Here is a 27,702-nt window from a genome sequence, read left to right on the forward strand (position 1 = left end):
GGCTAAGCAACAAAAGCTGCAAAAGACTATAAATAATATTAGGCTAAGCAAGTTGATGGTCAAAGATAGGTTTTGTTTAAAATCTAAAACAGTAAAACCATCTTCAGATATTCTTATCCTTCCAGCAGTTAGTATCGAACAAATATATAATCCAAAGTTTTGATTGCAATTATGATACTGCAACTCACATTTAAGTTTGCTCCAATAGATTTAGTCAAACCAATTGCAAACAGCTCATTGCCTAACAAGATGGTGAAGACAAGGGACCTGGGCATGCTAAACATGGCCTCATGATACACAACTTCTTACTAAGCTAATTATAGCCATTATCCACAATAGAATGTTTATTTTAACTTTCGTGTAAAGCCTGCCACTTTTTGTGTTTTGACAAATTATTACGCACAAATTTTATATTGTATCAAGAATTCTAAGATATAAAGGCCAAAAGCATACTCTCCATCGAGCTGAGTGAGTAAAGCCTCAAATGTTGCTCGTCTCCGAGGATCCTTCCTTGCATGTCTGCCAGCTATAGCGTCAATTTCATCCACAAACACAAAAGAAGGAGCCTATAAATGATTGAACAAAGTCAAAAGATATGAACTCTAAAATTCATGCTAAATGAGATATGAACATGATCAATTTCGTCCACAAACAGAAAAGAAACCTATAAATGATTGAACAAAGTCAAAAGATATGAACTCTAAAATTCATGCTAAATGAGATATGAACATGATCAATTTCGTCCACAAACAGAAAAGAAGCCTATAAATGATTGAACAAAGTCAAAAGATATGAACTCTAAAATTCATGTTGTGATACGAACAAACAGAGATATAGCTTAGCTATATACTTTCTCAAACATTGTTATTTTCACATGATACTCAAAGACAACTATTAGATGATCAATTTCGTCCACAAACAGAAAAGAAGCCTATCAATGATTGAACAAAGTCAAAAGATATGAACTCTAAAATTCATGCTGTGATACAAACAAACAGAGATACAGCTTAGCTATATACTTTCTCAAACATTGTCATTTTCACATGGTACTCAGAGACAAAACTATTAGATGATCAATTTCGTCCACAAACAGAAAAGAAGCCTATAAATGATTGAACAAAGTCAAAAGATATGAACTCTAAAATTCATGCTGTGATACGAACATACAGAAATATAGCTTAGCTATATACTTTCTCAAACATTGTCATTTTCACATGATACTCAGAGACAAAACTATTAGATGCAAATCAAACATATGATTAGGGCCTGATTCAACCCAAAAGCAATTACATGAATACGCCTCTTTGATATGTGCTGGTGTATTTTAACTACCTACATTACAAATCAACCATATTATTTGGGTTTGGTCCAACCCAAAAGCCTAAGTGGATAAGAGGGTTGATGTATGCTTTTATATTCAAACCTACATTTTCCAATTAACCAATTTGGGACTATTAGTTACTCTAATTAGAATAGACGATCAACTATTCACCACGAACAAATTCAAATTGAAGAAGATCCACTAGAAGCTAGAGCCCTTGTAACTCAGTTAACATATGATCTCAAATTTACAAAAAATGAGCTGAAGAGAAAGAAGTAAGCAATTCTCCTAATATGGCAAAGGTTAACATATTTCAATCATGAAACAATCCTTACATAATTTCTTATCCATAAGTACTAGTTAGTATATCCATATCTATTAATTAGTTTTTTCCTTACCAATATCTTGCAATTTTTATTTCATTGTGGCATCCAGCCTATATGTATTGTAATTGTTAGAGTTTAGATTGGTTAATGGGCCATATTGGGCCAATACCACAAAACCCTAATATTTCTCTATATATACCCTTGTACTCTTTCTTGATTGATATCCAAATTATTTTTCCTATTCTCACATAGTACCAGAGCTCTGGGTTAGACCCTAGCTGCCACCCAAAACCCTAGCCGCTGCCGCCACCTCTGCCGCTAGCCGCCGCTCATCTCTCGCCGTTCCTGTTGTTCTACAGGCACATAGTGATGTTCCTCAGCCATCACCAATGATGCCCTTGTCTCATTACTGAAGGATTTGTCTCTTCGTCGTCATGTTTTCGTCTCGTGGGCGTGGTAAAGGCTCCTCTCGTGGTGGTCGAGGAGCCGGCTGTGGTGCTTCTCGGGGTAGGTTTGTGTGCACCTTTTGTCAACGGACAGGCCACACTGAGAATCGTTGTTGGGATAAGCACGGTCGTCCGGCAGTGGTCAATACTTGTGCAGAGTTGGCCGATCTGTCACATACTTCTACTGCTGAACAGTTAGTTACAATCTCTCAGGCTGACTTTGCACGGTTCCAGCAGCTACAGGGCACAGTTTCTCATGCCAGTCTCTTCTCCTATTTCCACAGATAATGCCTTTGTTGCTTCCAGGGACACTTTCTGGATTATTGACTCCGGGGCCTCCCCTCACATGACAGGTACAAAATCTTTTTTTTCAAAAACTTTGTCCATCTGTTTTTCGTTTGGTTTAGGGCGTAATCATGGTGACGGCGTGCATACGTTGGTGTGTGATGATATTTCTTGTAGTTTGGCAGCTTCTATTACGGACACCAAGTCATCACTCATATGGCACTGTAGATTGGGTCATCCTTCTCTTAATCGTCTTCAGCAGGCTTTGCCTTGGATTCGGGTCGAGTCATTTCAATGTGAGTCGTGTCAGTTGAGTAAGCATTATCGTGCAACCTTTAAACGTTCTACTTTAGTATCTAGTCGGTCGTCATTTGATCTAGTTCATTGTGATGTTTGGGGACCTTGTAGAGTAGCGTCTATTTCTGGTCATCATTACTATGTTGTGTTTGTTGATGATTTTTCCCGATAGTCATGGGTATACTTGTTAAAAGACCATCGATCTATTGTTGATGTCCTTAAAACACTTATTTTGGAAGTACAAAATCAGTTTTCCACTGTTCTCAAATGTCTTCGTACTGATAATGCTTTAGAATTTGTATCTTCTGCTGTAAATTCTTTGTGTGCGTCCTTTGGGATTATTCATCAAACCACCTGTCTACACATCTCTCAGCAGAATGGGGTTGCTGAAAGAAAGCATCGTCACATCTTAGATGTTGCACGCACTCTCTTAGTGGAGCGTAATGTCCCTAGGTATTTGTGGTCTGATTCTATCTTAATTGCAGTATATTTTATTAATCGTATGCCTTTTGCACCCTTAAGGGGAGAGGTCCCTCTATGTCGTCTTCTACCTGATACTGAGTTGTTTCGCTTATCTCCTCGTGTTTTCGGTTGTGTTGATTTTGTTCAGGATTTAACTCTTGGTTTGGATAAGTTGTGCTCGCGTGCGTTTAAATGTGTCATTGTCGGATATTCCCGTACCCAACGTGGATATCGTTTGTACCACCCAACTAGTGAGAAGTATTATGTGTCTATGGATGTCACGTTTTTTGAGTCTCAATCTTTTTTTTCCGACTCAGGTTCTCAAGATTTGTTGATTACGTTGTCTGATATTGTTCTCCATATTAATGTTTCTGTCACTCCACCTGTGCCTGTGCCTAGTGTGATGCCTCCTCCAGTATCATCGCCGCCAACATGTACCACCGCCAAATCTGCCCCTCCGATCGTCTCCCTAGATGATGTAGACCTGTCTCTTGATCTTCCCATTGCCTTTCGCAAAGGTATTCGTTCTTGTACAAAACATCCCATCTCACTTTTTGTTTCTTATGGTAATCTTCACCCGTCCTTCCGCACATTTGCTCTTTCCTTGTCTACTGAATCGATCCCCAGGAACTACTAGGATGTACGTCCGCTTCCACAATGGCAGAAGTTAATGGATGAGGAAATGAAAGCCTTAAGATCTCGTGGTACATAGGAGCTTGTGCCTCGCCCTGCTGATGCCAGTGTCGTCACTTGCCGATTTGGTCTTCTCTGTCAAGCACAAAACTGATGGTACAGTTGATTGATACAAAGCCCAATTGGTGGACCGTGGTTTTACTCAGACTTATGGTGTTGATTATGCTGAGACATTTTCACCAGTTGCTCGTCTGAATTCCATTCACATTCTACTATCGGTGGCTATGGATCAATCATGGGCACTCTGTCAACTCGATGTAAAGAATGCTTTTCTTTATGGAGACTTAGTTGAGACTGTTTATGGAGCAACCTCCGGGGTATGTTGCTCAGGGGGAGAATCTAGTTTGCCAGCTCAAGAAAGTGATCTATGGTCAGAAACAGAATCCTCGTGCTTGGTTTGAAAAGTTTAGTGTAATTGCAATTGTAGATGGTTTTCGCAAGTGCAATGTGGATCACTCTGTGTTCTATAAGAACACTTCATCTGGTACTTGCAGTATATGTCGATGACATCTTGTTGACGGGTAGCGATCATCAGGGCATTCAGAGAACTAAGAAGCATTTAATGAAGCATTTCGTTACAAAAGACATGGGACGACCCAGATTCTTCCTTGGTATTGAGTTTGCATATGCCAAAGGAAAGATAATGCTCTCACAGCTGAAGTATGTGTTGGACTTACTTAAGGAGACTGGTTTATTAGGTTGTAAACCAGAGAGCACACCTATTGAGCAGTCACCACCCTTCTGGGAGACATCTTCCCCTTCTCTCAAAGATCCAAGTCAATACAGATGTTTGATTGGCAAGCTCATTTATCTAACAGTTACTCGTCCTGATATATCTTACGCAGTTGGACTCTTGAGTCAGTTTATGCATGAGAGCCACGAGAAGTTCACTGGCAGGGTGCTCTGAGGGTGCTTGCATATGTTAAAGGAGCTCCCGGCAAAGGTCTTTTTTACAAGAATCATGGTCACCTAGACATCGCAGCCTATTCTGACTTGGGTTATGCCGGTGATAGAGGAGACAGAAAGTCTACGTCGGGTTTCTGTACGTATGTTGGCAGAAACTTGGTTACTTGGCGAAGTAAGAAACAGAATGTGTTTTCAAAATTGAGTGTCGAAGCAGAGTATAGATCAATGGCACAGATAGCTTGTTAGATGGTTTGGGTGCAGTCTCTTCTATCTGAGTTAGGATTCCCCGTCACGATACCTATGCAAATGTTGAGTGATAATCAGGCCGCCATCTTCATTGCAAACAATCCAACATTCCATAAGCGTGCCAAGCATGTGGAGGTTGATTGTCACTATGTTCGTGATATGGTATTAAAGGGAGTCATCTCTATGCCATACACCCAATCATCTGAGCAACTGGCGGATATCTTCACCAAGGGTTTAAGTGTTTCTTTAACAATCTATGTAACAAACTAGGCATATTCGATATATATGCTCCAGCTTGAGGGGGAGTGTTAAAGTTTAGATTGGTTAATGGGTCATTTTGGGCCCATACCACAAAACCCTAATATTTCTCTATATATGCCCTTGTACTCTTTTCTTGATTGATATCCAAATTATTTTTCCTATTCTCACAATAATCATCTCAAGTGAAAATAATATGAATGAGATATCGGGTTTTCTACATGGTATAAAAGTACAGGATGTTTTGTTCCAGTATTCAGTTTCACTACCTTTGTTGGTTGCAGTAGTAATTAAAGTAATACTGCATTGTTGGTTCTCCCAGCCTTACAAGTCAATTTATTGCTTACCCGGACTTCTTTTAACAGGTTGAATTTGTGTCCTCCTCGCTCTTGCAAGTTATTTTGATACTCTCCCTCGTACGTCCAACATGATTTTTGGGCAGGCACTCATCCATCTTCTCATTGAGATGATTCCTATATTATTCCAAACCTTTGCAATGGGATAATTTTTAGATTGTGTTGGCCTTTCTAACATGATGATTGCTTGACCCTCCTTGTCCTTTCTAATGAAATGACATTTAGACTCTCCTCAACACTCTTATTCGTGAAAAATAATTTGAAGGTCTCTTTACTATTTGGTGTCAATTTTGTGCTTTTAGCTTTTGAATTGGACTAAAAACAATTTGAATTCAAGAGTACTTGTTTTCATCAGTAATAAAGACAAAGCTCTTGATAATTTGAAGTAACTTGCAACAGATGTTCTCTCCAATACAAATTCAATTTCCAAAATCCTGATTTCAATTTACATTCCAACTGTTAGGGACGCAATGGCTCAGGACCATAGTCCCACATCGCCTGTGGGAGCCAATCCCTCTAGTCTTATATACCCATACCAAACCTTCCCTGTAACTCGGGTTATGGAGAAGTTAGAGTGGTGGGTCCCTGTATTAACACCAACAACAGCCAAACACAACCTAAAGGAATAAATGGCCGTCTTCTTAGTATTATAAACAGACCAAAATATTAGAGCTGATGATTTAGTTTCTGTAGACAAAATAACTGATCATGTTGTTCGGAAGGAATTTCATGCAATGAATTGAAGAGGATGAGCTAACTGACAGCATTAAGCACAAAATAATTTAATAAATTCAGGACCAGCACCTTTAAAAATATGGCTTTAAGCTACAACATGAGGTAGTTGAAAATTAAAAAATAAAAAGAATTAGTTGGCAGCAGGCACATAAGCAGAAAAGGATGGAATAACAAGCATATTAAAAGATATGCAGGAGTTTCAATTTGCAAAATTTGCATCTTATTTGATAAAAAGGGAAAGCTATAAGATAATTCATTGGCAGGAAAATTCTAAATATATTACGTCATTTTGTTAAGGTTGATTGCCTTTATACACAATGCAAATACTAGTCAAAGATTTTCAGTCAAATAACTTGCCAGATTAAGATTAAAAAGCTCAAAGTAGAAGTAAAGATACATACATTTCTTCTGGCAATGGAAAATATTTGATTGATTCTTGCTGCCCCACTTTTTTCACTATCAGTAAATTCAGCACCAGATGCAAAAACAAATGGCAAACCGCTTTGCTTTGCAAGTGTCCTGGCAAAAAGAGTTTTGCCTGTCCCAGGTGGTCCAGAGAGAAGTATACCCTATAAGACATAAGCAAATAAAAGAAATTCTCAAACCGGCAAATAAGTCAATGCTGTATTTTTCTAGAAAAGAAAATTTTTATTGGATTACCCGAACAAATTGCACTTGCTTTTCATAATACTGCATGGGATTATTCATATATATCATAATCTCATCAAGAAGGTCCCAAACATCACCCCCTAATACAACTTCCTTAAGCATAGACTTGGATTCTTCAGTGTGTTCCTCTGGCTGGAAGAGTGTCATGGAGTAAGAAACTGATCAATCAATTTTAAATAAAGATTTTTTTTTCAAGTTTTCAATGGCCATAGACTGAAATAGAATGACATAAAAAATTTCGTTACGAAGATTACCAGGATAAAATTCTCCGCATAAGCCATGTCAAAAAGTTGATTATATCTTTTATATAGGTAGCGTTGAGATGTTATATTCAAAAGGATTACAGATTCTTTAATAAGCCACAAAATAAGTAAACCCGGCGCCAATGCAACCACCACTTTCAAGAAATAGTGCATCTGCCGCTTTTGAAGAAGGTCCACTTCAACACCTGAACTTGAGACTACCTCAAACAAATAAGGATCAAGAGGAATATCCACCTACCGAAAAATCAAATTAAGTATCTACTTTCAGTCAAAATAGCAAAGGTTTGTAAAGAATTTAATCTCACTTTGTGTCAGAATCCAATAAAAAAATTTTGGAAATGGAACTCACAATATATTCCAAAGGAAAGCCTTCTTTCATTGTAACATATAGCTTTTTTAGGTCCTCAGAAAACACTACAGCAGCAACCTGGCATCGAAATCACAGAAGCTGTTATAATAAATTTTTGGAAATACAAAGTAATCAATGCACCTACAATTTTCCCATAATAAGTATTTTATATAGAAACCTAACAAATTCATAAATCATAACAGGTAGTGAGAAATCATAAATCGAGACTAGAATTAAGCATCTAGAATATCATTCATGAAACTTCCAGTCACACCAAGTCAAGGCCGGTGATATTTGGCTAAATCAATCAACCAACCAACTACAGAAGGAAACCTTTGATAAATCCTTCATCATATTGATTAAGTGCATCAAAATAGTGCTTGATTAAAGCAAATAAAACAATAGAAGTGTACACATACCCAAACTGACAGACTTCAAGATAATGTAAGAAAGTAAAAGAGCTGGAGCGAAATTTGCTTTATAAAGTCATATATAGGTCAAATTACAAAACCAATGAATGTTCATAGCCAAAACACTTGAATTCCTTGATATTTAGATTCCATACCCATTTCCTCACTAGAGTATTCTAACTCATGACACCTAATCATTTTGCAGAAAGATTTCTTCAAGCAGATCCTAGTATCATGTATCAAATCCTCAAGCCCCAAAGAATTAAGAAAAAGAGGACTAGCTAAATAGAACCTATTCTCATGCTCTTTGCAGCTTTGGGCCAAAGAAGAAAACAATATAATCATCCCCAACATAGTAATGGCACAACAAATCTAAATTCTAATGTTAGACCATTTTAACAATTTGATGATGATCTACATAGAAGAAAACATCAATGAGAACTCTTCGGCGTCAGGTTCATAATACAACAGGAATGCAGTTAAAACTATATGAGTCACTATAATAGAAATTATAAAAAGGATAACAAATTAGATGCCGAATATTGAGCCTTGGGTTCCTTAATCATGAGTTCTTAATATGATAAGGCTTAATTTTCGTTTATCTCAAGTTAGGAAGTGAACTCAATTGGAATTGCTTTTCACTAGCTAAAACAATTTTAACAGCCTCCCCAACTTTCAACCTACACTAATTTTAAATACCAATCTTACAAAGAGCTGAACACACCTGTCTTCTTATCATCAATGAACCATTAATATAATTTATAGAGTTCAAACGCCCAACTATCTGCAGATATTTTCCATCCCACATCATAATCTATATGACATTAGGGCTTTAGACAAGGGAAAATCAATTAAAACTAGTAAGTAAGCTCAAATTTACATGACCTGAGCTGAAACTCAAACAATGTCATATCTTTTTTTTTTTTCTTTTTTCGTTTTTTTTTTATCTTGATTCTTTTTCTGACTTGAGCTCAAATCAAACTTTTCTGAAACTGCAACCTGGCATGCCATTCCACCATAATTAGCATCCAGTCAGAGGTTTGCTCTACTTAGCATCTCACAGATGAGAAACTCCAGCCTGTCGTTACAAATTTATTGTTTTGTGTTTACATATATAAATGAATGTTATGCTTGTTAGAAACGGAATTTAGACACAGATATTGCCAAAATGTGAACTAATTATGTTCATCTCAAGTTTGATTCAGTTAGAATGAAAAAATTAACAAGTTGTGTCGACAAATGAATATCAAGATATGCGAAATTTTAAACAAGCTGCACATCAAGTACAACAGCTAAAATAAGCTTTGGGCTGCATGTAACTTCTCAGAAGACATAATAAAATTCAAGGATTCTGCAGTAGCTGGGGACCATCCTAACTGTTGGAAGTGATAGTAAACTTATCAGATACAGATAACAACTCCCAGGAATCAATCCGCATAAAATTCGGAATTGACTGCATTGAAGTTAAAAGCACTAAATGAGAAGAAAAATGTACCATACATGCATGTAAGAGAACCCAAAAGAAACAAAAAATTAGAAAATAGAGTAACTTAACATAGAAAAAGAATAATCAATTAGAACACCTTAGATTTATGAAGCAATAAAATTCATCAAATAAATGAGACTCGCATAATGTTTCTAGTAGTCTTTATCAAATATGAGGGAAATAAACATTTATGTTGCAATTTTAGATAAAATGCTTTGACCAATCAAAATAGGAAGGACACTGATGTTACAATTATCTTTGTCATCAACAATGATGCTTACAAGAAAATGGTGAAACTTTGTAACATGATACCTTTGGAGTTACTTGAATAGTTTAAATGCTAACAAAGAGTTAACTCTAGGATAGTGAAGAATAATACCTCTGAAGAATTGAGTTTGTTAAGAAAATATGTATAGGGCAGTTTAGGACGATAACGCCACCATCTTTTTGATATCCATAGTGCCCTATTAGATAGCGTATCTGGTGCTTTATTCATAACTTGTTCACGCAAGCTTTTCTCCACTTCTTGCATGTCAAAATCAACTACGTACTTAGCTTTCATGGAGTCAATATTCTCAGCCAGATTGTCATTGCTGAGAATTTCTTTCCATGCTGCTAGCCGTTCTCTCCACTTCATTCCATTTTCTCTGTCATCTAAAATCTTATCAGTAGGATCTGTGCAGTTGTAACATTTCAGAAAGAAAAATAGCAGCATAACCAGAATATCTAAGAAAACCAAAAAATTTTAACATAAAGAAATAGCGTGATGCTTCTCTATCAAGTTAAGAAATTGAGGAAGATCTAACATAAAGAAGGGATCTCAAGATAGAACACAGAAAGTCAATACAAAGGCATCAATACATTTGCAATTTTTATTTATTTAAGATGGCTCTAATCACTGTATTATATAGCATTTTAACATGCACTGCAAAACTTAAACTAAAGAAATATGTTTCATACATACGCATAAGCAAAATTAATTCTGAACTAAATGAAATTATTGCAAGATAAGTCAACCAATCGGGCATAATTGCAATCCAAATTTGAAAACAAAGTATAATGAAACAAATTTGAACATTTTAGAAGATGGTCAAATTCTGAATGATATAATATTTATTAGCCCAAGTTCTAGTGATTTCATGTGAAATGATACAATGATCAAATATGCACATCTATAGGTTAATAACTCCGATATAAGCGAGAGCTCACAGGAGTATATTAGTATAGTGCTTAGTTCAGACTCTATTGGACATGTTGTTTCAGTTTAAATTGGATTAATTTTCCATGATTTACTAAAACCTTCAAGTATTCAGTAGCAAACATATTATGTAAGTACAATAGCACTTTCAGAACCTTATTTGACTAAACACTATTTTTATTTAAATGTTTTCTTCTATTGTTCATATTCAGTACTATTTTATTTCCTCACCTTAACTCTACACCATGATTTGAAATTCATTTAGAGTTCTGGATAAAAAAAAGAATCACTTCAGCCATTCAGTCACAACTCTTTTTCTTTTTTCTTTTTTTTTAATTTTACATTTTTTGAGAAATGTGGGCAAGCCACTATGAGAAAAAGCGAATCGGGCCCTCTAATTGGGGGAGGGAGTGGATTGCCAACTCTCTATAGTGAGATGGTATTTAACCACGATTATGACCTTGGTTGAATTGCACTCTCAGCAATTATAAAAGAGAGATTCAAAAATTAATAAATAAGGTGAATTTGAAAAAATATGGAGGTTAATTGCATATTCTAATTATTACATAATCAAACTCTTAATGGTATTCTAACAAAATGATAACGGCCAATCAAATTAAGTCCTTAATTTATTTGATTGATATTTGTGTTCAAATCATCTTACATAGATTATATGCAGTTTACCATGGTTTCACTGTTAGCTCCCCTCAAGTCATATCATTAGCCCATTATTTTCGAAAACTCAACTTCAATGACCGGTTAAACAACACTGAACTCCTCCAATTGTTACCCACAGAAAAAAATATCAGGTCCAATCTTTACTAAAATTGAAATTATACCCTCCTATCATATTTGAATCACCAACACATCTGAACAAATTGCTGTACAACTCCCCTAACTACATTGTAATAAACGTTCAATCATACTAATATCCAGTGATTTGTTAATTCAGTAATTCATTCAAGCAAAACCCTGCAGCTTTAATTTTGCTTGATTCCACACCAATCAAATTGTAACGCCTCAACCCATGGGCCGAGCACACAACAACCGCCATGGTATCTTGAAGTAGGTGACATACACGGCCACCTAACTCCAAGACATCACCAGGCTATGGTATCCTACTACAATTATGATTAACAATATTCAAACTCATTAATTAATTGCAAACTATGCAGAAAACATATCAAACACATGGCAACATAGAAGATGTGTACAATTAAAATTTATAGAAAACCATATTTCACATGCTAGTGTATCCGTTTTAGCACAATGATGAGTGCATTTCATATCATATTTATTTACCCTCAATTCATTATTTTACTCGTTCTTTAGCATAATTTTGCGTATATTCGGCGCTATTCTGGGTATAGTTGTTGCTTGTGCAGGATTTTGGGGTTCAAAACAATTTTGGAGTGAAATCGGGATGAAACGAACGGGGAATAAAGATTTTTACTAAGTGCTCAAGCTAAACACGGGCAGAGCACGATCGTGCTCTATCCCACTGATTGTCTTTGTCTTAAGGATTGCCCAGCGATAATTCAAGCAGGGGGTGCTTTCAGGCCAAACACGGTCGTAGCACGAGCATGCTCCTCGCCTTGATTATCTCAAGCTTGAGGTATTTTCTGCTCAACAAGGGAAGCACGCTTTACTTGATCCTAGCACAGTCGCGCTCAAGTGAAGCACGGTCGAAGCACGACCGTGCTCCCTCCCACTAGAAAATCCAGGTAAGCACTTAGCCAATTCACTCAGAACCCTAATCAAGAAAACACGGGCTAAGCACGACCGTGCTTAGCCCGTGTCGAGCCCGAAATCACTCTTTTTACTCCAGATTCTAAGGTTTCACTCTCATCTTTGTTCAGAGATTCTTCTCTCCACCGGGAGGACTTTGAGGAGAGCAAAGATTAGGCTTCACCACACCTTTTAAGGGGATCAAGGATGAGTTGGAGGCACAAGGGAAGTGGGGCTAGCATATCAGTGCTCAACTAGGAAGATCATCATGAGAATGAGGGAGTTATGTCTTCTTCCTTTAGCTCTTTCTCTTTCTCTTCCTTGTTGTGCCCGTCCATGAGGGGCTAACTGTCCACGGTGGCCCGGGATGTGAACTATGATGCTTTGTATGCTTTGACTACTTACTTTTAATATCTACAGAGTTCTTTTAGATTTATATGTTTAATCTTGTGTTGCATAACTTGATGTGTTTGATTTGCACAGTTGCCTTGGTAAAACTCGGTGAATGGATTACTATAGTTGTGATTGCTTGTGTAATTGCAAAACTCGATGTGTTTGAAATGCACAGTTATCTTGGCAAAACTTGGTGTACTTGAAAACCATAGATGCAACATTGCTTTTGAGCACACACTTGAACCTTAGAATGTACCTGGTAGGCTTTAGAACCAAGTCAGCATGTTATAGCTCATAGGAATCATCCCGGGCCATTGCTTTCTTGTTGTCGAAACCTCGATCCTAATCCACCTAATATCTCCACCTGTTCTTTCCTTTGTTTGTTTTGTTTTCATTCTTAAAACCAACCCAATTCTTTCTTAACTAGACATCAGAAGAAGAGTTAGTACTTTAAGTCCAGTCCCTGTGGTTCGACAACCCACCCCTCACGGGATACCACTGTATTACTTGTGTACGACCCATACACTTGTGGACAGTGTATCACACAACACTAAACATGGAGAAAATTTTGGATCTAAACAAGACAAAAAAAAGAACAGACTCGCGGGCTCAGCACAACGTAGCCTAGTTCACAATGAGTGCAAGAGTTTTTCCCTCAAAAATGTGGATAACAAAGATAATGAGTAACACAATCGCCCGGTGAGTGGACAAAAAACAATGCAGAATCAAAAAGGTAATGAGAAACCTTATTTGACTAAACATTATTTTATTCAAATGTTTTCTACTATCATTTATGTTTAGATCCAAATTTTGCTCCATGTTCAATGATGTGCTAGAACGGATCCATTAACCTGTGAGATTTGATTTTCTATAAATTTTTATTGTACACGTCTATGTTACTATGTGTTTGGTATGTTTTATGCATATTTTGCAATTGTTTAATGAGTTTGAATGTTGTTAACGTAATTGTAGTAGGATACCAAAAGCTTTGTGATGTCTTGGAGTTAGGCAAGTGTACATGTCACCTACTTCAGGATATTGCAGTGGTTATTGCGTGCTTGTCCCATGGGCCGGGTGTGAAAACCAAGCATGCAACAAATCAAGCATCCAATTATATAAAATAAAACCGATATCAAAATTAGCCTCAATCATATAATTGATTCATCAATTAGCAAATTCAAACTTAATTAGAGCAAAATAGCACTAAATCTAACAAATTAAAACTTTATAAAATAAAACCACATTAACACATGCCACGCCAAAAAATTACTCTTCAACTTTGTCAGGTAAAATGAATTTCCTGACTTAAACAAGCAGATTGAGGCGCATTTTACCTTAATTGTATTCATAATTTAGTGATAATCACGCAAACGGTCTATTACTGCAAGTTCATATTCAAGGTGACTTTGAATTCAGCCAATTTCAGTACAATTCAAAGGAATCAAGCTTAATTTCATCAATCAAAAGACAATTTCCACTAATCTGAGAAAATTGTTCTCCAACTAATCTTAAAAAAGGAACAACTAAATAACAATAACAGTTGCTATATAGATAATTTATTGAGTTAGTCAACTCTAGTTTGATCAAATTTATTCAAAAATTATTTCTTAGAAAAGGGAAATAACTGCACCTATCACCACTATAATAATTAATCAACTCTAGTGTGATCACATCATGCACAGTCAAAAAGGTCCATTTTCTCATAATTCCAAATTTTGGTTTTCTTCAAACCAAAAACCTACGGCACATACTATAAAATAGTCGTAGACTAATTAATTACTCACCAATTTGGTATGCAATAAAATAGGATTTCCTAACATCTACAAAGGATACTATCACCTTTTAGCTTGTAGGATTTAAAAGGGCACCAACCTGTAATGCCCAATGTCTCCTTCAATTCTTTCTTCTCTTCAAGGCTTAACATTGCATCTTTATCAATTCTACTAGTAACTTGGAAAGAAGGTTCTGGATCATCCTCCCATGCATCTTCTCCAACATAAGCTTTATCTTGAACAAGTGTTCCCCCAGGTCCTTCAATGAACTTCTTAACAATCAATCCTTTTGGCAATTTCTTCCTCCATATGCTTTTCTTGAACCTGCAAAGAAAAACCTGATTAGTTGTGGTCATAATTAAGCAATTACTGAATTAGCTGCATCATACGACAATGTTAAAAACTGGCTTCTAAGAGACATCAAAAAATCTGTCATAAGGCTATCATAGGCTGAAAACAATATGGCTGAGAACAAAGAATGAACAAAATAACCCTACGGTCAACTTTTTCTCAATGGGAAAACAATCTTGAGTTGATATGCATTAGCATATATTCAAAGTAAAGCTATAGCTTCAGAGATGAAGCATACAAAATATGTCATCAGTCCTAAGTTAATATGCTTTGTTTGAGGAATAAAACTTCTGAAAAAGAAAAAATCAAAGTATTATAGTGATCATATGATCAAAAGATAGTTAAAACTATACAAAAAATTAAAAATTAAAAAAAAAAAACCTCAAGTTATTAACAGTTTTAAAATGAATTTCTTCATGGCATAATTCGGTTCATAAAATTATGAGATTTTCTGTTGAAGCTTTTATGTTTATAAGTGATCTATTTCCCAAATCAATTCATCAGCCATTCATCAAATTCAATCTTTTCAAGTTCCTAAACTGAAATGAAATTCAAAGGAAATCAAGTGTAAGCACAAAATTGATCCTTAACTGAGAATCTTTGTTCAATTTGGTCCCTAAACTCAAATCAAACATTGGTCAATTTGATCCATGAATTGAAAAGGAAAGACAAGAAGAAGAAAGATTCAAGTGACTAAATTTTCACTTAGTTCAGGAACTATCCTTGAACACTAGTGTTAGTTTAACGACCAAAGTAACCCACTTTTGAGTTCAAAGGCCAAATTGACAAAAAGTGATTAGTTTAGGGACCAATGTTGCACATATACCAACTCAAATACTTGTTACACAAAGCATCTTAATGATGTCAAGTTAGCATATCCATGCTATGATTTTTGAACTAATATAAATAAGATCATGTTAAAGATTAACTTATTTTGCTTTCCAAAGTTACTCCATCAATAAAATGCAATTACGAAGTAGTGCTTGAATTAGAATCAAAACATCTTTCACACTGCGGGTTCAAGTTCATGTAAGTGGCATTCTAATTCATGTTATAATTTCTGCTAACACTAACCAAAGATATAAAAGTTAGCATATCAAAGTCAAAAGACAGATTTATCTCACAGTAAAACCACATAACAAAAGTTAACATGGGTGGTAAAGTTCACAACACATCAAAATAACGCCACGACTTGAACTCCATTCTCATGTCAAATATACAAGTACAAGAGCACTTTTGGTCAATAAATTATAATACATTATACTACATAACCATTTTTCTCCCTAAAAATTCATTTTAGTCTAGGATTAAAAAAGAATTGAGTTGGATAAGAACTGCTCGCATTTTTTTGGTTTAGGGATTATTCTAGAACTTTACTTCTTAGTCCAAGGATCAACTTGAACCTTTATATTTGGTTTTGGGACAAAAATAAATATCTTGGTATGGTCCAGCATCCAAAATTTCACTTTTACCTATAAAAAACTTAGAGCAATTTGGGAATACTATTAAATGACTCGGTAACCAGTTACGCTTTCTCAACAAATAGAATTTTAAAGAATGCAACCATAAAGAGTCAATCAGAGGGGGGGCGTACTAAATAAAAAATCCTTACATAATTAAATTTGAAGTAAATCATGCTCGTGAAGTTTCAAAAACTTGCTACCATAATCTCATTTAGCTATCTATCAAAGACAACATTGTGAATTATAAAAGCACAAAGTAATAGCAATATGTATGTGCATGCATATTATATTGAGAAAATTTATGTATGCTATTTCTTTATATTAAAGATGTATACTAAATACTATCTTTGACTAATAGATTGAATCATTATATTAAGTAGTTAAAATAACTTGTTGATCCTAGAGATTTTTGTTGGTGATTCCACAAATAATAGAACTACTATGGATATGTTTGGCTGTCGAGTTAGGCCAAGAGTAAGGCCAAGATAACCTCAGGGTGCCCAAAGGCTCCAGCCAAGCACCCAAGGTTACACGCAGCAACTTATTTTACAATTTATTTAATTATTTAAATAAATATATTGGACAATTAATTGAAAATTTTATTAATATTAACAAACTATCATTAAGTACAAAAGCAAACTTTAAATTTTAAAATATTTATTTTCATTATTATTAATCAAATCAAATTTTGGTTAACTCCATATAAAAGTTTTCCCTCCAAAACAATTTGGAACTTCCCAACTTTAATCCCACTATCCTAACCCCCAACCAAACACTCCTACTGTACTTGAACCAAAATGTATTTAGGTCAACCAAATTCACACAAACTAGTAATTCAGTCTCATTTTTACAACACTGCCACATGGTATAAATATTTTATAATCAAAAACATGTGGTGAATTAAAAATGAACTCACAAAAGATATGAATAAAAAGTAATAATTTCCTTGAGCTGTTTGCAAGAGATCCTTACTGTCTGGTCTGTGTATATTATCGTGATAGCCTTATTGTGATGTTTTATTCCTCTGTTACAATATTGGTAAAGAACTTCTCAAAGGCAATATATGTCAATAATGTTTTGAGAGGATGATTGTCCCAAAGGATGTCCTCATTATTTCCACTATATGTAAGATTTTATTAAGACTTGTGCTGACTTGTTCACAGGAAAAAAAATTACCAACAGAAAACTATAAAACAAAAGTCTTTTTCTTACAAGGAAAAGATTTAAATGTTCAAGACACGACAAAAGTAAAAGAACTAAAAGGAAGGATGGATTTTTCTGAAGGGAGGAAAATTAAGAGCAGGTCATCATATGCAACATTAAATTAATTGCGAAAGAAAACAAATAACAATAATGTTGCAGACTTACTTCCTAATATTTGCTCTAGAAGGCTCAGGTATCAATGCTTCCATGTACGCCTCAGTCAATTCCTTCTTACTTCGTTGGTATAGATGACTTCTAATGGTTCCAAAGATTCTTTGACAAAAAATAGCCACAATACTGATATACAAAAGCAATACCCAAATACGATTAGGTTCCCACTTTTGAATGTCCTGAAGAATATAAAATGTTATAAAATCATTAAGATATTCAATGTAGGTTTCACAAATATTACAGACAAAAAAAAATGCAGCAAATTAATAATCCTCTTCAAACATATATTCAACTATTCATGCATAAATCATGTGGCGTACAAACCTCTTATAAATTGAAAAAAGATTATGATTTATTAGTTGGAATAATTTTTCAAAACACCAAAACATGATGCAGCTGTTTAAATTGCACATTTAATAATTGGATCATTCAGAACCTTGGAAGAAGTTTGCAAAAAGAGTCAAATTGAGAATGATATAATATGTTGTCCCGAAAAAGAAGTTACAGTATCTAAACTTCCAAATGCACAAAGGAATACACATGTATTCCTTTTTACCCCAAACAGGCATTCTCAACTTCTTGAAGCTTCATAAAGGAAATTTCAAAGACTCCAATCTACATAACATATCAAATAACTTGGCTTGATAGAAACGGTAGTATTAAATCATAATTTAATTGAATTAAAAAAACTATATCACACTGTGAAATATCAAGAGTGGTTTAGCATCATGGGGCATGAACGTATTTATGTAAAGTGAAGGGTTGCCCGATCGCTCTAACTAAAAATATGGTTTAAATAAATAAAATAAACAATCAGCAGACTTTCAAGAAGAGGGACACTATAAAGTACATTTTAATCATGCCTAAACTCACTGAGGTATTAGGTTTAGGGAGTGAACTTCAAATTGATAGGAATAAATGAATTCAATTATGAAGTGGCACACATGCATATATGAAAATAACCTCAACAAAGACTACCAAGACTCACTTATTTCAGAATCAAATTGTCACTAACTAAACAATTAGAATTGTGTCATTGGCAGCTAAAGGCAAGGAAAAATACCTTCCAATTTTCCCACTTGTTCCAATCGACCAAAGAAGGAACCTTTCCCATCCGAAATCGGACTAGAGCATCTCCACTCTTTCTTGCAACGTCCTGCACAATGTTGAACACCTTTGTGGACTGCTGACCAACACCCTCCACATCAAACCCAGTTTCCTTTTTGAGAATTTCTCTCAAATTTGAAAGCGCACGCTCGGAACCGCGCTGCACTGAAAGAGAAAACTTTCTCCATGAGAAATCATCCGATCCATCAGAGGAGGAAGCTCGAACAGCGATTCTACGGCGGCAGCGTGTTCTTCTTCGAGGGAGGGGCAGAGAGAAGGAGGGCCTGGAGAGGAGAGGACTCTGAGAGGCGTGAAAGTGATAGGGGCAAGAACCGGAACGCACTATGAGTGCCATCAGGGCGATATCAGGATATGGAGACGAGATTTCTCAAGAATGCCACGATTGGAGCATCTTCAGAGAGGAGCTGAGGCCTGAAGGGGAGGGTTTTGGGTTTTATCCTGCTATGAGTTATTTTTATTTTTATTTTTATTTTTATAAAAAACCTAACTTATGAAGATACTGCTGTAAAATGGTCAATTAATTAGAGTAAATGGACTTAAGGTCGCGTTTAACTGGTGACCCACATATGTGGATCAGGTTACACTAGTTTGTTTAGTTGTTTATGGTGATATTACCCGAATGTCATAATTTTTGTCATAATTTGGGCGAGATTATCATGATTATGTTTACCATTCGAAGGGATTAATGATAATTTTTATGTAAGTTCTCGAAATAGCTTTTCTGAATAATATGGATGCCAAGTTGACATTCATATCAATATCACATCATTCTTTTTCTTTTCTAATCTTTCTTTTTTTCTCTAAAAAAAATTCTTAGTTTCAGTTTGTCGTCTAAACCCTAAATCATAAATATAAACTGGAAACCCTTCTCTAACCCCCTAGGAGATTTGCGGTTTGCCATTTAAGGTTTAAAATTTAGGGTTTAGTATTTACCATGCATTTGGATGTGGTAATGGGGCCCAGGCAGCAGTGGCGAAACCAGGAATACTTGATAAGGAGGCTGAAGGCAAAGCGTAAAAAAAAAAGTTTTATCCAACAAAACAATTGTTTCTAATATAAAATACTACAATAATATAACTTTTTATTAAAACAATCATAATTTGAATACACATAATAAAAATAACATAAAGCAACTATTTATGCACACTTGAAGTAGAACTGCCGCCAGTGCCAGTGCCGAATTTGTGAGATATGTGACTAAAAGGGGGTAGTTGCATACAGCGAGTTTGCATTTTCTATAAATGTTATGGAAACAATTCATAATTAATAGTTGCAAAAACCACCCTCTCAATATAGACAACTAATCTATCATTCATCCACTCATATCCTACTTTATTGCGCAAGTCTGTTTTCACAATAGTCATTGCCGAAAACACCCTCTCAACACTAGCTTCGCAACTGGTAGAATCAATGCCAACTCAATAAGCCTATAAATGAGTGGAAAAATAAAACTTTTACTTGTCTCAACCATCTTCCTTGCAAAACCACCTAAGTCCCCAACATTTGCAAAATTTTCATCACACCGCACATCATAAATAAAAGTGACAAGTTGATCCTCAAGCATCATGCGTTCAGTCACAGTAAAGTCTTCAGGATAAAGCTCTGCATGCCGGAGTAGTATATGGATGTTGAATTTGGAGAATGTGTCCCTTAGATCAAGGTGTGGCACAAGAAGAAGTAACTTTGTGCTATTTTCTAGGAAACAATTTTGTATTTCCTCCACTATCAAACCAATTACCTAATATTACAATAAATAATAAAATCAATAACAAAACTAAAAAAATCAATGGGATTTATGAAAACATAATAAACATATAAAATAATAACCTAATAAAAAATTTCAACGCAATAATGGTGAAAGTGAGTAATAACTCCCCCTCGCGAATGACCATGAATTCTCATATTATCCTCCATATTAATCACCGGATCGAGTTTCCCTAGCAAAAAGAGCTAACCTCCTCCAAAAATTCTTCTCATCCTGTCTCTCTAAGGTTTGAAGCCAAGCTTTTACAGCTTTAATCAAATGCATCGCTTGAACAATATTTTGATCCTTTTGTTGTATAGCAAGTGATAACTCATTTGTTATCCCCAATAAACGCCTCATCAAGTACATCACAAATTTTTTGAGAGGTCATTAAATTTTGGACTTTTTTCAATTTGATCACCAAACTTTAATTTGATCAAAAAGGTCACTGATATTTGATTTATCTTCATCGACAGGTCACCCGGGTGCTTCCCGCCTCCCTTTGCTGATGTGGTTGCCAGAGGAGGCCAATCATCACCCACATCACATGTCATCCTACCGACATGGCTATCCTAGTCATTAATAATATTTCATGGTGGACTAAGCCAGCCGCATCACCAAGAACCACTCCACATAGCCTCAAACATCACCGTTTTCTAGTGACAAGACATCACCATCCTTATTTGGAATGCCCTAGAAGGTCATCTCCTTCTCCATCTTCAATTTAGGAAACACTTTGCATACCCCTAGTACCATTCCTAATAGACGGTGCAAAGGAGGAAGAAGACGGTGGAGTTTTGCATCCTTATTGTGAGCAAGCAAGGGAAGTTCAGTCAGTGGTGATGGCCATGAACTGGGAGAAACGTGCATCTGTGGATGATCTGACACTGAAATATTGTAAGACCCCCTTTATAAACCCTAATCTTCGGGATGTAGATATTGTTATTTTTTTACAATGCAGTACAAAATGTGAACTAATGTATTATATTCAAGGACATAGTTGATGGATGGTGTTCCCATTTGGGGTTATTTATATAGGAGATAATCCATTTTATTATTGATGTGAATGTCGTTGTATTGTCTGATTTAAACAAAGGAGTTGTATCCTTAGTTGTGGGCCCCAACAAGACAACCTAAAAAATGAAAAATGTGAAAGTAACTAGTGAAGCTCAAATCCTTTTATTCAGAATAAATAAATCAAATAAATGAACTTTTGATTGTAGACTATGAGGAATAATTAGCATGAACTTCCTTGAAATATTATTCCATTAAAGAAAACTTGATTTGAATATCTCATAATCTGAAAAACACAAAATGATGATCACCAAAGATGACAAAGAAACATTGAGCTGATTTATAAGTTCAAAACACAAAACCATTGAGACGGTAAGACTTTTGGGTGTCCGAATACTTCGGTTTTATGTGTTTAAATCGTCTAGTAAGGAATTTGAGATGGTTTCATACAGCAACTCTTGCTCTGCCTTTGGTGATTCTCCTCGCAATCACCTTCCGGCTACCCTTTGTGGCCTTGCTGTGAGACACAAAGCATAATTTCAGGAACATGGATTGGAATTCGGAAAAGTAGGCGAGTTTGAACAATGAAAAATGTATCTATAAACAATGTGGTAAAGTTTGAGACTATCATGGAAGATACTTTGGAAAATGACATTCACTAGGATGGACTATGATACTTACTAATATGGAGAGGATATTTTGGAAAATGACATTCACTAGGATAAACTATGATACTTACCCATCATGAGTTATACCAAAGATTATCAATGTAACTATTTAACTTATATTATCTGCTAAACAAGAAGGAATAAGATATGTGACAAGTATTATTTCAAAGCATGTGTCTTTCTGTACCTTAAACCACAAAATATCATAAAGGACATCAAGACAAATAGTAGGAAATAGTGAAACTAAATAAATTGATCTTATTGTAACTTGAAATAGGCAAAATAAATGATATGACAAGAGAATGATGATGAGGTTGAAAATAAGGAAATTGTACAACAAATAAACACATTTGAGTTACTCTCTACACATTAGCCTAAAATATACATCAAAGTATTCATAAATAAAAAAATTAACATCTTCATGGACCATCGATAATATTAATGAAGACAATCAAAATGAGAACTTGTAAAACAAGATAAAGTTTTGTTCATAATTATAGCAAAATAAAGAAAATTGTACAATAGAATAAACACATTTGAGTTGCTCTCTACACATTAGCCTAAAATTTACATCTTTCACTTTCATCCAAAGTTTCATTTCATCCTTTGAACTTTATAATTTTCATTTCATGCTTTTGGATAGGTAAAAATTCAAAGATGCTTGTGAATCAAGGCAAAGAGTGTACTTCTAACCAGAATAATCACACTAGTGTGGCTTAGCATACCACCTTTTGATTGCATTATGCGTTTTGGTTGTAATGTGATGAGCAAAACAGCTCAACATTAATGGTTAAAAGCAATAACAACCTGAAAGCCAGAAGAATTAATTTATTTAGAATAAATAAATAAATAAATAAAATGTGATAATTGTGTCTGTTTTCTGTTTGGGTTGAAAGTTGATTTTAGTAACAAAAAGTCTACAAAAGTGATAACAAATGGCACTGGGTATGCTTTTGTCAGGTGGAGAAATGTGTGTCACACTAAGTAAATGGAAGTAGGTGTTGTGTCGAGGATGTATTTTTTTTAAGTACATAAAAAGAAGTTATTTACAATGGTTACCATTAGATTTTGCAATGCTTGCTTGAATTTTTGTAGGGATGATGTTGAAATGGATTCAGACTATGCAGTTTCTGATGAGTTACAGTCATGTTCTTCGACTTATGAGGATGAATTGGTATCTAAAAATTCCAAGTACTTTGAATTTAATGAAGAATGTGACATGGAGAATCCCCCAATTTGTAATTGGAATGAAGTTTATGAGTTTGAAGCAGTTCAAGGATGCAGTAAAAAAAATTATGGAATCAGGAACATGTATGTTATGAACTTTAGACCAAACTCTAGGAAAAGGTGCAGGGGCTTCCACAAAAGGGGATGCCCTTTTTATCTGTGGGCTTCACCCATGGTGAGTGATGGGAACACAATGCAAATAAAGTCAGGTAACTTAAAACATGAGTGCACAAGAAACCACAACAATAGACATGTCAGTGCTGCCTAAACTGCAAAGGCTTATTTGGAACATTTTAGGGCTGAACCTTCTTGGAAGATAACAAATATTATTCAAGCATTGAAGACCCATCAAGAGGTGGGAATTAGTAGATTGAAGGTATATAGGGCTAAATTCATTGCATTAAGGTAGGTTATATGCCTAGTGATTTTTTTTAGTAACACTTGTTTTTTTTTTGTAAGTTTTTGTGTGATGCATTCAATTAACTAATCTAGTTCATCTATATTGTTGTATGTGTCAAAGTCTTATAGATGGTGATGAAGAGAATCAGATGGCGAATCTATTTGATTATAGGTTGGAGTTGTGAGGACCCACTCAGGGTCCACCATAATATTTAAATGTGATGTAGGGGTGTTTCACGCAATGTATATTTGCCTGGCACCCCTAACACAGGGTTTTCTGGCAGGTTGCACGCATGTGATCTCATTGGATGGATGCTTTCTAAAGGGGCTTTATGGATGACAGCTACTAACAACAATGGGAATAGATGCTAAGGATAGCATCTACCCCATGCATGGGCCACTATGAGCAAAGAAAATAAAGAAAATTAGAAATGGTTCATGGAGTTATTGGCAGAGGATTTGAAAATCACAAATAGCTTCCACTAAGCATTCATGACTGACTGGCAAAAGGTCGGTTCATTGTTTTCCAACTTCCTTTGTTTTATTGATCATGCAAATTTGGTTGTTGGATGAAAATTAATTTCTGTTGACATGTTCTGTTGAAATTTAATTGATCATGCAAATTTGTTTTATTGACATGTTTTGTTGTTGTATTAATTTCCATGGAGTTGTTGTTTTATTAATATGATGATTAATGTCCATGCAGTTGTATTATTGATTTGATGATTAATGTATAGATGTATATGTAATTGTTAATTGAATTGGTCTAGCATGTTTTAGCTTGACATCTTCTTTATTGTATGTTTGATGTAATTAACTAATGCATTATTTTAAGCTTGTTTGGACCCATTGATCATGTAATAAAATTAAGTATAGAATGTCTGTTTGATCATGTGATTAGTATATTCTTTATTGTATGTTTGATGCAATTAAGTAATTCAAATTCATTCTTTTGCATAATGCCTTCTTTAATTTATTCTTTATTTATGTTTGCCACTACTATGGCAATGCTTATTTTTCCTCCTTTCTATTCAATGTGTCTGTGGGTGTTGGGTATGATTAGGGCCTAATTCCTTCTATAGAAGAACTTTTTCCCCATAGTGAACACATATATTGTGTTAGGCACATCTATACAAATTTTAGAAAAACCTATAGGGGAAAAGCTCTTAAAGATCAGCTTTTGGGCTGTGCCTCTGCCACAAACCCTCCTGCTTTGAGAAAGCCATGAACAACCTGAGAGGAATGTCCTAAGGTGCCTTTCAATACTTGAAAAACATTGATCCACATCACTGGACTAGGTCACATTTCTAAATACAATTTAAATGTGACATACTCTTGAATAATATGTGTGAGTGCTTCAATGGGTGCATTTTAGAGGACAAGATCAAGGGGATTGTGATAATGAATGAAATGATAAGAAGTCAACTAATGATAAGGATACAGAGAAAAAGAGATGCAATGCAAAAAATCACATCTGCTCACTGCCCTAGGATTGTTAAAAAACTAGAAAAGTTCAAGGAACTAAGTTTCTTTTACACAACAACTTGGTCAAGGGGAGGAGGGGCAAGTATCAGGTTTTAGGACCTGATGGCTAGAATGTAGTTGACAAGGATGAGGGTAGTTGTTCTTGTAGAAGGTGGCAGTTGATGGGTATCCCTTGTAGTCATGCCATTTCAATCATATACTACAATAAGGATAGACCTGAAAACTTTCTAGATGACTGCTACAAGGTCAATACTTACCTGGACACCTACAAACACACTTTGAATCCCACTCATGATAGGGACTCTTGCCCCAAGATTCCCATGGTTCCTCCCCAACCAGCTAGCAAGAGAAAGGGTAGAAGGACCACAATGAGGAGAAGGGAAGTCGGTGAAGAAAACAAGGGGTACACTCATGGGAAAGTTAGCAAAAGAGGAGTTATAATAACATGCAACATTTGTGTTGCTAAAGGACATAACAAAAGATACCATGGATTGATACAAGGGGTTTGCACACTATTCTATTTTACATTTTGTTAGTCATATTTGATCTGCCACCAATTGAAGATGAATCATGTGTACATGCCAGGAGAGAAATGAAACTATAGGTGAGAAACAAAATGCAAAACAAAATGCAGCATGGGAAGAGGATCCAATGGAGGATATTGATTCACAGATTCTAAAGAGCATTTCACAATAATTTGTTTCTTGATTTATTTTTTAAAGTCCACCATTTTTCAAATTTTATGATGAGGGTCACCTATTTTCTATAGCATGAGTTTTAAAGGTTGATTAATTAATTAGAGGTGATCAACACCACTCAAGTGCATCACAACAACCAAACTCTAAAGAGCCAATGTCACAAGTGATGGTTTGAACTAATTAACACTTTTTTCTTTTCGTTTATGTTTTTTTTAACATTACTCTGTGGCTAATTAATGCAATTGATCAGGGCCAATCCACCTACACAACTCCTCTAGATGGAAGTAGGCTGGGAAGATAGAAAATTCATACAAGGGGAGGCAAAAGCAAAGATGCAAATGTTGCAAAAAATGCCGGCAATTGTGCACATGCAAGAGGAGGGAAAATTAATACTAAAGGGACCAAAAAGTTACCTCCACATACTGAAAGACCTCCACTACTGAAGATTCAAGGAAAAGATAAAGGGGATGGACAAAAGAGTAAAGAAAGTGATGTTGCAAAGAAGAGGAGAGTCTGAGTCCCTCCAAGAGGTACTTCTAGTGGGAGCTATGGAAGACCTTCTCGAGTGGGTTACAAATGCTATGTGACATGGAGCAAAATGCAAATTCAACTAGTTTTTTTTTGGGTTTAAGAAAATCTATAATTCTTTACATGTGTAAAGAATTAATTTTGTCAAGTCACACTTACTTTGTATGCTGGCAACTCTAGCTTCACAAATATGAGTCCTTTGAAATTATTGTCACTTATATGTCAGGATAGACAAACTTTGAATGTTAATAGAGAATTTGGGCAAATATCAATTCTATCAGTTCTATTATGCAGGGCAAATATCAGATCTATTATTCCAAAAAGACAATGAAATTAATCATCATTTATGTTATTGGGTAAACCAATCAACTATTTTTTTTTTGTTGAGAACTGATAATAATCATCATTTTAGCTATTAAAATTGTAATTTTTGTTGTTGAATTGGAAATTACCATGAAGATACATAGTTATGAACTTGGATATGTTGATTTTGTAATGATTATTAGTTTTTGGAATCTTAATTTTAGTCATTGCATATGTATTTCTTAAAAATTAGTAGTAGAATTAATTGTGTTATCATTGTTTATAGAATCAAATTATGTGGGTTTTATGAGGATTTATCTCTTGGGTGAGACAATATGAAAATTGGAGATTGACTTGGAGAAAGGATTATTGATGCTAACTAAACATAGTTAAGTCAGTGATTAAAAAAAGTTAATGATAAGGTTTCCTATAAGCTTTGATTTAGTAAAGGATTATTCTTATTGTTTCTCGGGTTTGTGATGGTGTAATGAGGGTCAAAGATGACAAGATGATGCTTCATGCGCTTTTATATCAAGGCCCCAAGATCAGAGAGGGTTAACCAGGGTAGGACATCCAATGGGAACTTAGCACATTTCTACCATCCAGCATCCACCACCGGAATGCATGAAGCTTGACCTATCATGAGCGAGGTCACCTTCCTCCTTGTGTGAGGTGTTCGTCGCCATGGCATCCATTAGTCTCCCATGTTGTTCTTGCCTTT

The 27,702-nt window shown here is 35.3% G+C and overlaps 1 protein-coding gene across 8 annotated transcripts in view; it reads right to left on the minus strand.

The window, feature by feature from the left end:
- The window catches only part of LOC120277348 (ATP-dependent zinc metalloprotease FTSH 12, chloroplastic), a 40,945-nt gene extending 21,606 nt beyond the window's left edge, over positions 1-19,339 (minus strand). For 6 of the 8 annotated variants that reach the window (XR_005541497.1, XR_005541494.1, XR_005541493.1 and 3 more), the window contains exons 1-9: positions 18,851-19,339; positions 17,782-17,966; positions 14,700-14,923; positions 9,888-10,183; positions 7,613-7,690; positions 7,255-7,497; positions 6,992-7,132; positions 6,733-6,900; positions 454-566 (exon numbers count right to left, since the gene is read on the minus strand). Coding sequence is in view for 2 of the 8 variants with exons in the window: in XM_039284156.1 (XP_039140090.1) it covers positions 454-566; positions 6,733-6,900; positions 6,992-7,132; positions 7,255-7,497; positions 7,613-7,690; positions 9,888-10,183; positions 14,700-14,923; positions 17,782-17,966; positions 18,851-19,249 (1,847 nt within the window). In the remaining 6 variants the exon portion in view is untranslated. The remainder of the gene's footprint in view (positions 1-453; positions 567-6,732; positions 6,901-6,991; positions 7,133-7,254; positions 7,498-7,612; positions 7,691-9,887; positions 10,184-14,699; positions 14,924-17,781; positions 17,967-18,850) is intronic. The other 2 variants (XR_005541496.1, XR_005541498.1) reach the window with 2 other exon arrangements.
- Between the last annotated feature and the right edge of the window lie 8,363 nt (positions 19,340-27,702).

This window comes from Dioscorea cayenensis, chromosome 15, assembly GCF_009730915.1.
Source record: "Dioscorea cayenensis subsp. rotundata cultivar TDr96_F1 chromosome 15, TDr96_F1_v2_PseudoChromosome.rev07_lg8_w22 25.fasta, whole genome shotgun sequence".
In the NCBI taxonomy this organism is placed as follows: Eukaryota; Viridiplantae; Streptophyta; class Magnoliopsida; order Dioscoreales; family Dioscoreaceae; genus Dioscorea; species Dioscorea cayenensis.